An 18,314-nucleotide genomic window follows, 5' to 3' on the forward strand; every position below is an offset into this window, starting at 1 on the left:
TGGGTATTTCTGTTCCTGCTAGAGAGATTCATCTCCTGCCATTTGTAAATGTAATAGGATTTTTGGGTAGAATGAGAGGCAATAGACCCTTTGCGGAATATTGCAAATTACAGCTATCCCCGCTAGAGAGATTCATCTCCTGCCATTTGTATATGTAATAACATTTTTGGGTGGAAGGAGAAGGATAAACCCTTTGCTGAGTATTGCTGCCTTTCCTCGAGATTCACCTCTTTATGTTACCTTTTGTTGTCATTGAAGCAGAATGTGATAATGTTTGGTAAATCCAAACATTTTGAGTCGGCACTAGACCAAAGGATGTTGAAATATGTGGACACCTATTTCTGTGACAAATCTGGAAGCTGGAAATTCTGTTTCAGAGTAATATTCTCTCGTTTCATGTTGCCTCTCCAGGACAGGAAGTGGAAGTAAATCTCTGCAGTGGCATGACAGTGGCATGCATAATCTAATAGGGGGTAATGTTTGGGCTTTACAAACAATACAGCCATAAATTGTATTGGAGGCTATGTCTGTAAATGTTATCAATCTTTGGCTACTTGGGTATAGTAAGCCATAATCAGGGCACCCTTATTTATTTATTTTTTGCTCTTTTTACTGCTGCCACATCCCTTATTGTCCAATGATAAGATTCACATTTATGCTAAGCATGACAGCTGATATGAGACGTCTGCTGTCCCAAGAGCATTCATGGTAGAGTCCTGCAAATATGCTTTTGTGTATGTCATATAAACAAGTGCAGGGACACATAGGGAATGGTCTGCACCAACACATGCCTGTGCAGCTGTGCCTTGAACAGATGCTACATCTTCCATTATTCTGGAGGGATGATTCACATAAGAGCAGCACTGGGAAATACAGGGCCTGGACATCATTTTTTTTTTTTAAATAAAAAGGGAGATAAAACTGTGCACAATAATATAGTTTGGCTTAGTGGTTTATTACCTGCTTAAAGTTTGGGTCACACGATGCAATATGGTAACTCCAAACTTTAAAAAATGAATCCGCAGGTAGCTCTTGCAGTTTCTTGAACTGTTTGTACCAGCAGCCCTGCAGCTAACTAATCATATGGGAAGGAATTATTATTATTAGGAGAGTGGGTGAGGAGGAGTTACCATTGAAAGAAACTTGAAAGGAGCAGTCAGACAGATAGGAAGCAAACCAAGAGAGAAGAGTGTCACTGATACCAATGGAGTGCATGATTTGTATTAGAAGGGGGTGATCAACAGTGTCAAAAGCAGAGGAAAGATAAAGGAGAAGGAGCAGGGAAAAGTTGCCTTGGTACTTAGCTCTGATGAGGTCATTGGCCACTTTAGTAAGGGCTGTTTCAGTGGAGTGGGCAACTCTAAAACCAGACTGGAGAGGGTCAAGAAGAGAGTTGGTGCTCAGGAATACAAAGAAGTTTGGGTGAAGCCATGAACTTGTGTTTTGTAATATAAAAGTGTCTAGATTCCTTGATTTAGTCACTGGGTGGAACAGCAAAGTATACTAAAATTCTCTTGCACAGTTGTACAAGGACCCTTTCCTGTACTGAAATTGCTTACTTTCACTTGATTTCACTTCAAACTACAAGATTCTCACAGTATGCATTAGAAGCTTCAGCATAACAGAACCCTCCTTGTTTCCTTGCTTAAGGACATCTAGCATCATCTAATGATTTTTTTCAGTGTGACTATCCCTGATCTGCCCCTTTCACTCATTAAAATAATGGAAGATCAGCATCCTGTGTGGGCCCTGTTTAAGAAGCTATGTAGATCATTTTGGCAGCCTTTCCTACCAGCTTTGAACTCTCTGCATTGCATATAGAAGCACAAATATAAAAAAAATTACATCAATGAGTTTATAATATGGTATGTAATAAAAACAGAGATGCTTTCCTTATTCAATTAGAAACATTAGAATGGAGGAACTAGGCCGAACAAATTATAAGCACTTCAGCTTTTTTATGAGCATATTTACACCTAATAAATGATTTTACAGGCACAGGTTTTCTAACCCTACATTATAAATAAGTCTTTGCAAACCATTACAGGTTGTTGCTAATGCGCAGTTGGGTTTTGAATAACTGAGACTGGGTAAAGTTGACCATTATTCTGTTTTTGACCACCTGTAGGTGTTCCTGCTTTCTTTTTGCAACCTTTATAATGTAAAATAAATGCAAACAAAGATGGAATATTGAGGATTCTAGAAACATGACTTTAATGTTTGAGCCCTTTAAATACAAGTCTCTTTCTATAGTCAATGACAGATATAATGTAACAATAAAACTAAAGTTTATTCGGCCTATATGTTACCTAATTTCTCTCTCCCTCTTTTTCAACGCTGAAAAAAAAATCTGATCTCATATCCTGTTTATACCCTATTTTAGGGAATTTGTGCTCCTCTCTGCAATGCAGGCAAATCACGGCTAGTGGAAAGTGTTGTATTTTGCTTTCTGAAAACATCACAGCACTAAGTTCTCTTATCTAGACTCTTCTTGGGAGGATTTATGTATATATCAAAATACTTTGATAGGTGGATGTCAGTCCAGAGGAGCAGGAATTCCTAAACAGGCTGTGTTTGCATCCAAACCACCCTAGGTGACACCAATGTGTGATAATGGGCCTTTACGATTGAAAGAATTAAAATCCAATGAATGTAGTGAAGGGCCAGGGACAGTCCAGTTGGGGAGCAGAAGATTAGAAAGTATTGGACATCTTCCAGCTGTAACTCACCAGCAAACACCATAAAAGCAAAATGTTAATTTCTAGGATTTACTGATTATATATTTGTTCAGCTGTTTGGTACATATGCCCATAATGGCATTAGGATAGCTAACACATTACACAGATAGCACTCTATATTATAGAGTGTTGTATATTGTACAAGGTGTAATGTTTATGTTGCATTGACCTTGGCTGAAGCCTAAAACTTCTGTGTTTGCTTTTTTTTGTTTTTCAAAACAGGGGGATGACACCGGCTGAAGCAGAAATACATTTTCTAGAGAATGCCAAAAAACTATCAATGTATGGAGTGGACCTGCACCACGCCAAGGTATTTTTTTCTTTCTTTTGATGTAGCCAACCCTCAAGGTATAAAACAATCTCAAGTTTCACCTAAAAAATAAAAACTAGCATGTAGCTTTATCTGCCTATGTGTGTGTCTGGTAAATGTCTTCTTTGGCTCAAAGTACTACTGTGGAAGGTAGAGGAAGGAATCATTGAGCCCATTACCAAGAAGACCCAGGTTTTCAGGGAGTTTAAGCAGCAAACCTCTTGGTAAGAGGAAGTAATAAGATCGGTTTAGTGGTATTTTCATATTTTTTGACAGTACAAAGCGTCTTTTCTAGAGATCCTTATTAACACACAGGTTGTTCTTTTTGTTCTCGATTTTTTTCCATTTTTTACAAAGCTTCTGTGGGGTTTGAACTTCGCAACTGTGGCTTTGGAAAGGGTTTGCAGCAAATAATGCAAATCCAGGCCAGGAGACATGTCTGAATCCATTTATCCATATATGTCTGTTATCCGTGTTCCTGCTTGTTCCTCCCACTGATAACCTTATTTCTTCACAGGACTCTGAAGGTATAGATATAATGCTGGGAGTCTGTGCCAATGGGCTCCTAATCTACAGAGACCGCCTGAGAATAAACAGATTTGCCTGGCCCAAAATCTTGAAGATTTCTTACAAGAGAAGCAACTTCTATATCAAGATTCGACCGGGCGAAGTGAGTGGTGCAGGAAGAGAAATTGTTTAATTATGTGGTTAGTGAAGATGTTGAACAATTACTGGAGGAAAGAAATGAGAGCTTGTTTTCCAACCAGAAACCACCTGTTTTTGCCTTGTGTTGGTTGGAAGCTGAAAGAATGCTATGAATAGTTGCTTAAGATGAACACCTACTTTTAAATTTACTTTAGTTTTCATAAAACAGCCTGAGTATGATGGAACCTTTAACAAACTTTGTGCAAAGTCTCTAAACAGCACCACACGTTGGAAAGGATACACTTTCATTAGTGAAGCTGGGTGATTCCAGAAAACTTGGAATGGATTTCCTCAAAGTCATTTGCTATTTGGTAGCAAATGTTTTGAATCCTGGACTAGATCGGTTCCAGGTTTGCTTGATCACCCAGCTTCACTGATGAAAGTGTATCCTCTCCAGCCTTGGAGAGCTTTGATAAATCAGCCCCTTTTTTTCTGTTTCAGTATGAGCAGTTTGAGAGCACTATCGGGTTCAAACTACCCAATCATCGAGCAGCAAAACGCCTCTGGAAGGTTTGCATAGAACATCACACATTCTTCAGGTGAGTTTAGAGAATTTCACTGGCATCATTCTACGCAGGTTTCTTGTTTTACTAGTAACATAATACTAGATGAAGTGTCAAAGTCACAGTAAGCTGAATTATGAAAATTAAGCATTCAAGAGGGCCACTTAATGTCTACCGTGGGCTGGATTATGATTACTGAGGGCTGCGCCTACTTCTTTGCAAAGAAAGAATACTTCAAAACCTAATACTGTATTCACAGCTGTAACTTGTAACACTCAATAAAAGAGAATATGGGAAACATTGCATCACCTGTAAAGCTGCACAGGTATAGCTGGGGACAATACTATCGATGGTGCTTCAATTGCTGACTTGTGTTTAAAATAAGTTCCTAGATGTGGTGACAAAATTAGTTTTAGTTTTTCAGGTTTTTTTTACACTTGGTCATTGTGCATACATCTGCCCTGTCCTAGAGTAATACTGCTCATTTGCTGTACTGTATATATGAAGGGATAGTGTTGTCTGTCTCGGACAATAATGATTTAGAGCAGAACACTTCCCTCTCTCCATTTCTCCAAACCATAGCTTTGGTTCTAAGTGTTCTATACAGAGAGTAAAGTGGAACCACTGCTAACCGATGTCACATGGTACAGAAAGTCCCAGCGTCAGCTCACAAGATTTTTTTCAGAATCAAAAGGTTTTTTTGTAGCATTCAGGTTCACTTTTAAGAACAAGCTTTGGCTTAAAGAATAATCATAAGCACCATTAAATAAAGTGAGGAACTTTATGACACAATCTATAAGAGTGTGTGTGTGTGTCGGTTGCAATGGTAGGGGAACCTGGAAGAAAAGTTAAATTTCTGTTTACACAGAGACTGCCCTTATTACCCGTCACCTTAAACAGTTGTTACATTTCACATTCCTTCTATAGACAATTCAGATGGTGTCATTTGGAAACTTTTTTCTGTGTTTACTGAGACGTAGCTGTCTTGTGTAATGCCAGCGTGTTCCCGACTCAAAATATGAGATCTGTATTGCATAAATCATGTCTGAGGTCAAACAAGAATATATCAACACACATCGACACTGCAGTGGTCTGTGCCTTAATTAAAATAATACTGATATGTGTGTACAATGCTGCTCACACATAGAGAACATTAACCAGTTCTATTCCTTTCTCAGGCTGGTCTCCCCAGATCCTGCCCCCAAGGGCTTCCTAGTGATGGGCTCCAAATTCCGATACAGTGGACGTACGCAGGCGCAGACCCAGCAAGCGAGTGCTCTCATAGACCGGCCGGCTCCTAACTTCAAGAGATCCGCCAGCAAGCGTTACACACTATCTCAGAGTGCCGAAGGGGGTACGCAAACCATGTAGATTTAAGCAATATTATCAAATCAACTAAATGTATTTTCCGGCCAGCCTAAAGATAGATTTCCTTTTTTTAGGCTGAAAGAGGTTATGGAGTTCATGTTAAATATTCTATTGTACATTGAGATTTAAACCCTTAGGAAAAAACAGGGAGCGAAGCCTATCTGCCCAGTAGTTCTATTCTTCTTCCAACCATGCTGTACTTCCTACAGGAAAAAAACCCCTGGTCATTAGGGAAGTTTTTAAAACCCAATCTCGCGGCAAATTCGGCCGTTCTCGCTTACCGAAACTGTAAGCTAGAACGGCTGGTGTAAATCCGATCAAAATCAAATTTTAATTACAAATTTAAAAAAAAAGGCAGACTGTGCTGATCAATTAATGCAGCCACGGCTGCATTCATTAATCAGCTCAGTGTGCGATCCCTGGCACTAGAGGTTAAATAAGGATAAGTCTCCCCATTCAAAACCTCTAGCGCTCTCTGATTGGCTGAGGAAAGCTTTCCTCAGCCAATCAGACAGCACCAGAGGTTTTGAATGGGGAGACTTGTCACCATTTAACCTCTAGTGTCGGGGATCACACACAAGATTCCCAGGGCTGCATGAACGAATGCAGCCCTGAGAATCCACTGCGATCCCGGTGCACTAGAGGTAATTAACCTCAGGATCGCAGACAATGATTTCCTGGAACTTCTGATGGGTCCGCGAAATTGGTTCGCTGAAATTTCACGGACCCATCAGAAGTTTGAGAAAATTTTCACCAGAATGCATTCCTGGTGATCCCTACTGGTGATGCTAGAAAACATTTAGAAAGCACAATGGTTTAAAAGTACAGTATGTCAGTACTAAAAAGTTTCACACCGTCAACAATCAGATCTGCCTTGAAAGTGTTTGGTAATGCAGGAAGCAGAAAGTCGGAAGAAATTACATAACACAGGCTGTTCTATTGATCCTATTTTGTTGCACGGGCTTATTCTGCAAATAACAATTGGACTTTAGCACAGATTTTCATTTAGTAGTTCACTCAATGCTTTCATCTGTTGGCGAAAATTGATATTTCATTTCCATCTGAGAAACTTTGTAACTCCTTAGGCCCAGAACAAATGAACTCCAAAATTATGAACTTGGCATGTGTTCCTGGCACCCACAGAACATTCCCTGACACCTCAGCAGAAAGAGGGTATTGATCTAAACAGCTCAATACACAGAAGCCTTTAGCAAATGGGTCAATTCATTTCTCAATGTATGTTGCTGAAATTAATGTGGTTTTTAGCATCTCGCCAGAATTGCAGTCCCTTGTTCTCCTGAACAGACATTCTGTACGTGCTTTAGGGAAACATGTACTAAGGAGCTATTGGGAACTACAACTGCTGACCTCCTCTATGGAAAATACCAGTTTCTGGGCAATTATGCTGATTCATTGGCTTTAATGACCTTGAACAAGTATGCAGAAAAAGAGCTGAGATTTTCCTTTGGGTTTTGTTTGTTCTGGGTTACATAAAAAAAAAAAGGATGGGAGGCAGCGACAGCCAGACAACTAATATTTCCGGATGTAGAATATTAGTTACAGCCTTTATGTGTCTCTGAGTACAAGTTTCCTTTCACACATCACAACCAGCTGGATTTATGTATCTGTGCCCGTTCCTTTGCTGCCATCTTCCTTCTCCTGTTTCTGAAGACGATTTTTGGCCATCTTGATTGGCCAGGCCTGGGATGACATAACTCCCATGTTATTCATTTCCAGCACGCACATGGGAAGCCGGGTATGCTGGCAACCAAAGCAGAGCTACATATGCACAGCTCAGCTTTGCCAGATACCCAGAGAGATCAGGCACGTAAGAGGGATTATTGCAGAATTGACGTGGCCTATCCCTTTTTGCAATTATGACTTGCCTGATCATGGATTTTTACAAGTGGAACTTCACTGCCTGTTTAGGACAAAGTGACAAGGTCTGCCGATAACCTACCCCCAATATAGTACTTTGTAACTTTCCAGTACTGTGTAGCCAGGGACATGTGACCCCACTCATTTACTTATTACTTGTGACAGTCCTCATGGTTAGGCAGCCCATCCCCTATTCCAAACACAGCCACATGGGAAGAACCAATGGTATTATCAACCCAAGCTCTGACATTATCTGACGTTCAAGCTTACCCAAGGTTACTCCTGCAGTGGGGAAGCAGTGAAATGTGCACTGGGTAATATATCTTGTTAGCAAAGCTGCATTAATAGCTTTAGATAAGATATTATATATATATTTTCAAAAATTGACTTGACAGTGTCAGCTGTTCTATCCTATCCTTGGCCTTTTAGTCCAGTTTTACTATCACAGACAAGCTTACTCTGTGGTCAAGTTTGGGAAGATGCCAATGCAACTGGCAGTATTTTTGGATTGTGGGAGGAAACTCTTACAAACTTTAGAAAACAACGTTTCTACATCATACTGTTTCCCTGGTAGGAATCGTGCTAAAACCCTAGCACTTAAAAGTCAAAGCTTTACATGAGCTACATATTTAAAACACAGTAAGGGATTCCACATTGGGCAATAAAGAACATCTTTTTATGAAGGCCCTGGTGCCCAAACTTTGGATGTTTTAATAGATCTCAGGAAAAGAAATATTAAATGTGGCACTAGAAGCTTGACTTGAAATGGTCTGTAATAGCAGTGTCCCTAGCAGTCTCATTTAACACATCTTCAGTCCTTTACTTTTTCCTGGAGCTTATCAACAGTCTCCAAGAACTCTGGAAAGTTTGTGGGCCTTAGGCCATCTCCTGTTTGCCTGCTTCCTCTCACAGTTTTCTGTAGCATTACATTCACTGAACATCATGTGCAACCCTTAGTGATATCAGGGGTCGGACTTGAGTCCCTCTATATGAAGTAAGTTGGTCAAGTTGTACTAATGGCCTGGAAGCTGGAAAATAAATCTCTTGTAGTGTCCCCAAGTATACCAATCTGCATTCTGCAATATGATTGGTTACTATGGGCTATAAAGAGTTTACTTTCTTTCTGCTGTTTAATTTACTTATCAGGTATAATATTATAAGTTGTTGTATATTTAACTAAAGAATTGTGCTTTGTATAAAAAACCCTTAGGAAAAATAACAGCTTTGAGATCCAGTTCTGACATATCTGTAATATTATCATATCTTATTTATATCATTTTGCCTCATATTCATATACACCCACTCACTGCTCTTTAAAGGAATTTCTAAACAGGCTGCTCTGAATGAAAATCATGAATCCAGCCCAGAGAAGAATCACAAGACAACTGCAGGAGAAGGAGAAGGAGAAGGAGAAGAAGATGAGGAAGTGACCACTCCAACCAAAATCAAAGAGCTGAAAGTAAATCACTTCTCCACACAAATTTAAGTCATGCATCTATGTGTATACCTGTATTTGTTTGTCACTTGTAAAGGTGTGACGGCATCTATACAGGGATCAAATGCTTGCTGGGAAAGATGGGTTTACATCAGCTGAGATTTGCCAATGTGAAGGCCAAATCCATCAAAGCCAAAAAATACATACAAGGACCTTATCTGTGTGAGTTCATTTACTGGATGCTTTTATTAAATACGTATAGTTTGGATCTGTCAAATTTGGTCATCACTGATGACTATATCTACAGTCATCAGTATTTTTTAGGCGTTTCAGATGGATGGATCTGCTCATGTGTCACCAAATTAAAGATCCCCTGACAGTATTTTATATTTGCTCAAAAGTTTGCAAATTATCATGAAGTACTGCTTTAAAAATAAAGGTCAATTATTTCTAAATGAACTCGCCATGTTAAGAACACAAAAAGAAATCACTCCACAAAAGGTATAGTGACTAATGGCTTGCTCAGGCCTGGCATTTATCAGATTTACAAAAACATGTTTAATGCCTTTTCTATTGTTATCAAATGATGCGTATGCTTCTGGGGCACCAAAGAGATCCCATTCACACCTAGTGCATTGTGATAATGAATATGTGGTAATGCTGGGAACTTACTGTGAGTTGTGTTAATCCACCCAGTTATTTTGAATGGGCTGCCAATGTACCTGCACTTTAAATCAAACTTGTACATTTTTGTATGCAGAAGCACACTGCAGATGATTCACAAGTATGCAAGTGCGTCCTGCTGTTGAACTCCCATATTAATGACTAACAACATACTGCATTGTGTGTCAAGCTCTGCCATAAATTGAAGTTTCCACAAAGCACTAGTGTGAAGGGACCCTAAAAATGTCTGCTGACTCCTAAGACTTAATGATTGGGTCCTGAGATTTAAATTCATTTTCCATCCCTGAATTATTCCCCTTTAATCAATGGCTATTCAAACCAGATTGCTCTTTAGCTAGTAAAGATAGGACAGCATTACTTTGTCATCCTGTTTCTAATCATTTATTATCTGTTTGGCTGGCCCTGGGCAATCTGTTATTATCTGTTTTGGCTGGCATTATAGCAATGCCAAGCTGACCTTATGATCATATCATATGCTTGAAACCTTAAAATATGTTTCCAGACAACAGTGCCAGGTCAGAACAGTAATCAGTCAGTGATCCTCAATGTATGCATGGCTACATTACTAGAAGTCCGATTGAACTTTCAATTGTTTAAATTAACAAACTACCATCTAGGTGCATCAAACAATCGGTGTGCAAAGTCCTAGGCTACGTACACTCGTCAGATGATTCTCGTCTGATTATCACTTCAGGGCTGGTATCAGAGAGGAATCTGACGTGTGTACAGCACTTTTCCAACATTATTCATGGATCCGTCCTGGCGGATCCCGCTCGCTCCTCCCCCTCCCCTCTCCATAAAGCAGAACAGCGCTGTATGTACAGCGCTCATTCATGCATCTTTCAATCTGTCATTGAAAAGGAGTGTGAAAGAACGTTCTATGCTTTCTGTATGTGACAAGTGTTCTCTACCACCATCATGCCCCCTACAGAGTCAAAATCAGAGCTCCCCAATCAAAGGGGAGAATGAGATTTGATTGGTGGTGTATCAGACCTCTGCAATGTGATCACTGCTTCCAAACAGAAAACAAATGTCCCAGGAAAGAAAAACATAGGATATTAATATTCAACACTTTAAATGTATCCAGAATGTATTTAGCAGATTGCATCTAAAAGTTTACTGCAAAGTTTTGTGCAATAAAGCATTTAATTAACCCCAGCGGTAGTGTCAGTGTGCAAGTTTCCACTTGTGCCAGTGCCAAAGACAGACTCGGTGGCTCTACTGAAGCCTAGTCAGTTTTTGTAATTTACAGGATGTCTGCAAGTGTGTTTGTCTTCTGTCTGCATGTTTAATAAATGTTTGTTGCTAATTATTTGGCTTTCTCCATAGATCTTGTAGTCTTTGTGACATTTATTATTGTGTACCACCATGTCTGTTTGTCATGCTTCATATTTTGTCCACGGTTAAACATATCTGTGCCATGGGCACTGATCCACAATTCCATGTAGCCATATGTGTCTGTGTGTACAGTTGTGTTCCTCACACTCACTCGCTTGCTTCTGTTTCTTGCCTATTGCTACCAGTCGGAGCAAGAGAGCACGCCCCGGCACAAGGAGGTACCCACTTATAACCAAACATCCATTTACCTATCCTGGCTCCCATCAACCTGTCCTTTAACCCAGCATCCAGCTAGTCCCCCTGTACCTACTGATTCTACCTCAGTATCAACCTCTTTTCTTCATGGAAGCCATAACCCTGTCCTATAAGCTATCCTATATTCTTTTCACCTGTTACCCCTCCACCCAACCACACATGTAAGTTCATCTAGAGGCTCCTTCTAATGATTCAGGTAAATGAAAGCAAGTATGACACTTGGCTAAAATGACCATAATGACCACATTCATATTGATCAAGGGATATGGACTGAAATTGAGGTTTTTCCATGTCTAAGACCAGCCTTTCTCAACATTTTAGGTCACCGGGAACCACTGATAAAATTATTTTTATTGAGGGTTGATGGAAAGATGACGGCCCATTACAGTGATAATGAGGAAAAAAAAACTACAACTACTGTCAAAATGTAACCCATCTAGACAGACTTGCTCTGCCAAATGATGTTGAACCTGGAACTCTGCTGGCACCATCAGATGGGTTGTGAATCAACCAAAGTTCAAAGAAACTCTAACACAAGAAGAACCCCAGGGTTCCATCCTGGTTGAGAATTAGACTAACCTCAGAACAGTGTTTCTCAACCAGGGTTTTGTGGAACCCTAGAGTTCCTTCAAAGGTTGCTAGGGGTTCTTTGAGCAACTTGTGCCTCTCAGGTCAGTTTACCTGACATCGATGGTCTGTAAAGGTGACATTTTTCTTACTGACCAGCAATGTAGAAGACATTCATCCCACTAATGTACAGTGAGTTGTGGATACAATAATTATAACAGTTCCCTAAGACCCATTAGTTATTTCAAGGGATTCCCCCATGTTAAAAAGTTGAGAAACACTGCCTTGGACTAATGAGACATGTTTCTTTAAAGGAAACCAGTTATGAAAGATTTATGTAATCTGTAAATGTTTCTCTCCCTTCTAAAAATATTTTTTAGCTTTCAATATTTTTCAACAATTTCCATAGTTATTAAATTCCAAGCTAGTAACTCTAAGCTAGGCTGCTAGTAGGTTAGCAAGGACAACCAATGTATGTTTTCTAGATATTGTCACGTACAGATACTAATGAGCTGAATCACCCAGTGACAATTTATGTCTCTTAGAAGTTTTTTTATGTATATGGTAATGAGACCAACTTTATGTTAATAATATTATAAGTAAGTTTTACTATTTATAACTTTATGAATGTGTAAAAAGCCAGCTGAGATTATTCTAAGGATTAAAGTAGAACTGCATTTTCCTTAAAACTAGAGATTTGTAGTTGTCATAGCAGCCTCTGGAAAAATGTTCATAGGATGCATTACCTTCTGAAAAAGAAGTTCAATTTCTATCATTAATTCCTGCAGTCTCCTGGAACACACTATGCTAACTATCTGCTACCAGAAGACAGTTTGCTTTTTTCAGCTCTATACAGGGCAGATCTCTGGTCTCCAAACAGCTCCCTCTAGTGGAGCCCTGTAACAGCTTGAGTACAAAAAGATGGTTGCAAACAAAACCAAGCATTGTGGCTGAAAACCAATTTTATCTTCTGTAAATGAAACCCATCATATATATGTCTAGAAAGTTTGGTGATCACATTCCGTAACAACAAGACCACTACGAATTTGCATATGAAATGCAGTAATAAAACATGGTCTAACAAGCTAGTAAATCCAACAATGCAGTAATATTCTATTAAAACTATAGTTGGTCTATCATGAGAGGCCTTCAGCTTCGTCTGGACAGATGTACAGCTCCAGCACAGTACAAAGGGATTTGGAATTTAAATTGATCATGTACTTTAATGAGAATTTGGTGGATGCAATGATTTGGCCCTGCAACCAAAGGAATTGGGTGTAACTGGGAGTTCTGGAGAGGATTTCTTTACACTGAAGTCCCTTAGATATTCTGCAATACGGAAAGAGAATGTGATTCAGCAAACACCTAAAAACTGATATATCGGTTATGGGTAGCATAGTGACCTAATTAGAATTATTTAATTAGGCAATACATACAGAAAATGTGTTATGTTTAAGAAACAACAGTGCTGTAGCATATGGCATGATTATATTAATTTATGCTAGCTCAGATTCTTGAAGTATGCCGCATTGTTAATGCTGGCTGGCATAGGGGGATTTGTGCAATGCAGCTGTGTCTGCATGCATGTAATGGTAAAGTCAACACTACTACACACAACATAGCATAGACATACCTAGAGCCAAGTTGTGTCCATAGTTTACACAAAGTGCAATTCATATATGTATACGGCTTGGCCTCTTACATCTCAAGATCAGAGGATTGGTCATTAAAAACTTTGGTCACACCGGTGGAAATTTTTAATGGCCAGACCTTTCAAAAGGTTGCGTATCATGGGGAAAAACATACTAAATGCATACAGGTCTTTAATAGAAAACTAAAAGTCTCCACATTTATAGAGGGGACTTCAACAGCCTGATCAAGCACAGTAAAGTCACATGGATAATATTATTTACAAAGCAGTTTTTTTTCCTTCTTCTACCTGCAGTATAGAATTTGTGAGAAAGTCTTTAAAACAATAGCAAGGGGAAGGCATTTCTATGTCTGCTGAAGTGAATAAAGAACAATCAGATCCTCCTAATAGAGAGAGACATATTAATAAGTAAAAATTGGTTATAGGTAGAGCTGAGCTTTCAAATTAGAAAGCCTAATATGTTCTGCAAACAAAAAGTTTATATATATATGTATTCACTTTAAATAAACCAAAGTTTTTTTTTTTGAGTTTTGGATTTAGTAGGAAAAAAACAAAACCAACATCAGAGTGTTTTTGCTGTTTGTGTCCCTACTGGTAACTACTCTTTTATTTTTACTCAGGACTGTAAGTATAGAAACAGACCACAAATATAGGGGAAATCTTCCAATAGGGACACATGTTCCACTGATAAGTAACAGGGCATTTCCCTCACTGTATAGTTTTCTTTCATCTTATATTGTGTCTATGGGACACAAAATGAAACTAAAATTGGCACATAATGCACGTATGTGCCAACTTGGGTAAAACACGGTTCTTTACTTTATCCAAAACCTTAGATAAATTTTAGTCTGATCTACACATACCCTTCATGACTACCTGCACACCCCAGCATGTTCTCATACAAATCCCTAACAACTCTTTCCCTGCCACCTAGACTCCTCGTTTCCCACCTTTCCTATCTATCTGCACGTACTTTCCCATACACCTTAAAATGAACCTGTACTCTGGTTTAGATTTTTAAAATTGAATGTCCTGCTAAAGAACAGACACACGAAGATGTGCTTCTCTCTGATCTAGTTTTACTTTGTTACTGAGCTATGACTAGTAATGACTTTGGGTAAGTTCAAACAACTGCCAGTTCTTTGTCCAACCATTGAATGAATGGATAATGGAATGGCAGGTTACAAGGGCTTAGTATGTAAGTAAGTAAGAGAAAGTCCTAGTAATAAAATGAAACTTTATCAGAGAGGTTGAAAAAATATCCTTTTGTGGCTAATAAAAGAAAACAGGTTTTGTGTGGTGTCTGCCCTTATGCAGGGTTTTTACCATACTTTAATATAGAGTACTGGTCCACTTTAAAGAGCCTGCTGTTACACCTGTATGCCAGGCCTTCCAGAACCCTGCACCTAGCTTATTCATTTTCAAACCCCAGGTTTCAGAACTACAGGAACCCCTTCACTGCCAGAGAGGTATGGTTCATGTGGTAGAGTGAAGGGGTTGAAGCTCGGCCATTGACTTTTGTTTCTCATATCCCTTTTTAGTTCTTGGACAAGTCCGAAGATGTCCTACTGAAGCACCAAGCCAGTATTAATGAGTTGAAAAGAACCTTGAAACAGCCCAACAGCAAGCTAGTTCACAGAGAACGTGGACGAGAGAAGAGGCTGCCATCTTCACCTACCTCTTCATCCCCCAAACCAGAGGTACGCCTACTTGTCCATCCTAGTGTTCCATCTATTACAACTTTTTGTTACTACTAGCCAGTGAGGGGAGAAAAGAAATGAATAACCATAGCAGTGAACAAAAGGATAACCAAAGGTTTTAAAGAGCTACAAAAGTCTATCAGCACCAAAAATTGGTATTAAAATTTGGACTGTTTTAAATTCTGTTAGTGACAGGAAATTTCTGTTCTTAATTTGCAAGGTGTTGATCCATTGGAGATGACATTGGTGGAATGTTGTCATTCTCTAACACTAGGTACCTTTGTGGCATTTTCATGGCAGAATAACCTAGCTACAGATTTTAGGATATTCAAAATGTCTTTATTATACGACCATAGTAGTTTGTATATTTTAGTGATTGGATTTTCATACACATTTATTGGCCTGGATTTTGGGGCATGAGAAGACAGCTAAGGATATGTTAGACATATCCAGATGTCTGCATTTCACTTATACTGTCAGCTTAACTATTTTAATTTCATTACATGTAGTATCGGTAGTGTCAGAGAAGGAAGAAAATGATCCTCAGTAGAAAAAAAACCCCTCCCTGTTCCATACCCTGAAGCATTTTCAAAGTGAATGTTGTAGACACGGCTTACCACATGACATGCAGTTAATGCAGTCTGCAACATGAACTGACTTTTCTGGGTAATCTATACATAAAAAACTGTCGTCAACCTGAACTGAACTAAACTATTTTATAAAGATCATGTAAAAATGTTCATTGTGCCTCTGCAGAAGTCTGAAACAATGTACCTTTTGGTTTGAATTTCTCTTAAAAAGCAGTGCATTTGTTGTGCCTAGGCACTCCTGAGCTGTAACCTCATAGCCCTGTATTTGCAGAGTAAGGCTTTGTACACACGTCAGATGACTCTCGCCCGATGGGTGAACGAATGGTCTAGTTCATCTCAGGTGAGAATCTGACGTGTATTGAGGTGGCCCAACGACGCATGGATTCGTCCTGAAGGATCCATGAGGAACCGTCGACAAAGTGCCACACACTCTGTCTCCCCCTTCCCCTTTCCATAGAACAGAATCGCGCACGTTTGTTCATCTGTCACTACTTTGTTGCTAGAAATGATCTTGAAAGATTTTTTCCAGGGACAATCATTGAGTGTATGTATGCAGCCTTAGTTCATATACACCTGTGTTGCCTTACCATTTGGAGTGAGAGTTGGTGATGTCACTTCTGGGCTCTTTGCTGCAGAAAAAGTTGCAGTGCTATGATTTTCCTGATTCTTCTTCATTTAGTCTTTTAATCAGGACACCATCAGTCTTTAGGTCAACAGTAATCAGAACCATAGTAGGGGACCCTAACGTGAGGAAGCAAATCCCTGCTCTTTTACAAAAATACCACCACCTCACAGAAACACAATGCAAAACAAGGCATGGCAAGTGAGGATTGTGGAAAAATTAGATGCAAGGAGCCTACAAGCAATACCAGTGACTAGTCTTTGCTCTCTGCTTTCCTTTTGTGAGCACAGTTTGCACAGTTGAGGTCCCTTTAAAATGCTGGTAGCTTTCATAGATGCAGCCTATCTCTGAAGCTTCCCTGGAGGGTCTGGCGGTCAGGATTGTCTACTGAATATAATACCTGTTGGTGGTGTATTAATATGCCCTGAGATTTGATGTGTAACATGGCGGTGCTGCTGTTTACTACTCCAAAATGTAATTTGTTTCTTTAAACATTATAAGATGCAGCTTATTCTTCATTAAAAATGTCCAAAATGCTAAAATAACTGCTGTAGTTATCTTTCAAGATAGGAATATTAGCAAATGCTTCATTAATCATGAACCCCAGAGAGACTCTTTTTCTGAAGGTTTTGTCTAGAACATCTTAATTTGGCTTGATCAGATTTCTGTTTCTCTAAGTCTCCCCAAAGATTTATCAAAGAGATTACCTGGGGGCTAAAACTCTTGTGAAGGTCTGAGCAGCCTATCCTTGTGTCCTCATTGGACCGAAGCAGTGAAAATGTATTTTTTTTTTTTTTTTATGCATTCATCTCATCCTGCTTTATTCTTAAGATACCGTGCCTGATAATTTCCAGCTCCTGTTAGCATCTACCAAGCTTAATGATGTCTGCAGCTCAGATCTTTCCTCTCCAGGGATGCTCTCCGTTTGCCTTCATCCTTGGATTGGCTGATTGTATCAGACCTCATCTCTTCAGTTTAACACCAGATATTAAATCACATTTATCCATTATATTTTTAATTTCATACACATCACAAGCTACTCTAGGCTAGACATTTTTTGCTGCTAATACGGATCTTTCTTTTCCCTTGTGAGGGTGATCTGCTATTTTCTTCTTCATCTTTCCTTTTTAGAATTGTGTCTGCTTTTTTTGTTGCCCAGCAGTTCTGGAAAATTGGATGTACACATAAAAATCAAGTCACCGCCAAACCTGACATAAGAAATGATCCTACTATAAAAGGTTTGGCTGTGCACGCAGCTGAGCTGATATTAAATCTCTCTATACTTCATTATCTGTTATATAATAGCTTTTATTTTGTCTCGGAGGGGTCTATTTATAAAGCAGTGAATCAGACATTCTAGCAATATTCTTTGGTGGAGAATTGAATGTTGCTTTTTAAACACATGGACCTGGAAGTTTATCCACCAGAGAATATTGGTAAATGTCATATTCATTGCTTGATAAACCCTGAATGTTTCTCTGTGCATTCTAATAGATGCCAATATATATTAAATAGCTTGGCTGAATGTTTTGTTCTTGAGACTAAACCACTGCTACATAGAACTACATTTTTATGAAAAAATAAACACATCTCCTCCTGCGCTGTTGGCACAATAAGAAGAAATCTTCAATAGTGAATTGTTCTCTGAGTGAAGTGCCATCAAAATAAGTGTCCCCATTGGAAGATTTTTCTCTGTTATGGTGGTGACATAATAATTTATCTTAACTTTCGGACCCAGGGATAGCAGTCACCATGACAAATAGAGACAGTGGGACTCATTTATTAAAGCACTCCAAGACATGGACTATCATGGGAGAACCTAAACAGCAAACCTAGAACGGATTTCCTAATTTTTGCCATGATAATCTATCTTCTCCAGTCGTTGAGAGCTTTAATAAATCGGGCCTAATGAATCTCATTAACCAGGGGCTTTAGTAGAAATCTCCAGGAGCACCGATACATTTGTGAAA

General features: G+C 39.1%; 1 protein-coding gene across 1 annotated transcript in view; it reads left to right on the forward strand.

The window, feature by feature from the left end:
• The window catches only part of EPB41L1 (erythrocyte membrane protein band 4.1 like 1), a 64,181-nt gene that overhangs the window by 28,716 nt on the left and 17,151 nt on the right, over nt 1–18,314 (forward strand). Inside the window, 7 exon segments of the mRNA XM_072403730.1 lie at nt 2,961–3,048; nt 3,566–3,718; nt 4,195–4,292; nt 5,435–5,610; nt 8,822–8,961; nt 11,145–11,177; nt 14,974–15,132. Of these exon segments, the coding sequence (XP_072259831.1) occupies nt 2,961–3,048; nt 3,566–3,718; nt 4,195–4,292; nt 5,435–5,610; nt 8,822–8,961; nt 11,145–11,177; nt 14,974–15,132 (847 nt within the window).

This window comes from Pyxicephalus adspersus, chromosome 3 (assembly GCF_032062135.1).
Source record: "Pyxicephalus adspersus chromosome 3, UCB_Pads_2.0, whole genome shotgun sequence".
NCBI lineage: Eukaryota > Metazoa > Chordata > Amphibia > Anura > Pyxicephalidae > Pyxicephalus > Pyxicephalus adspersus.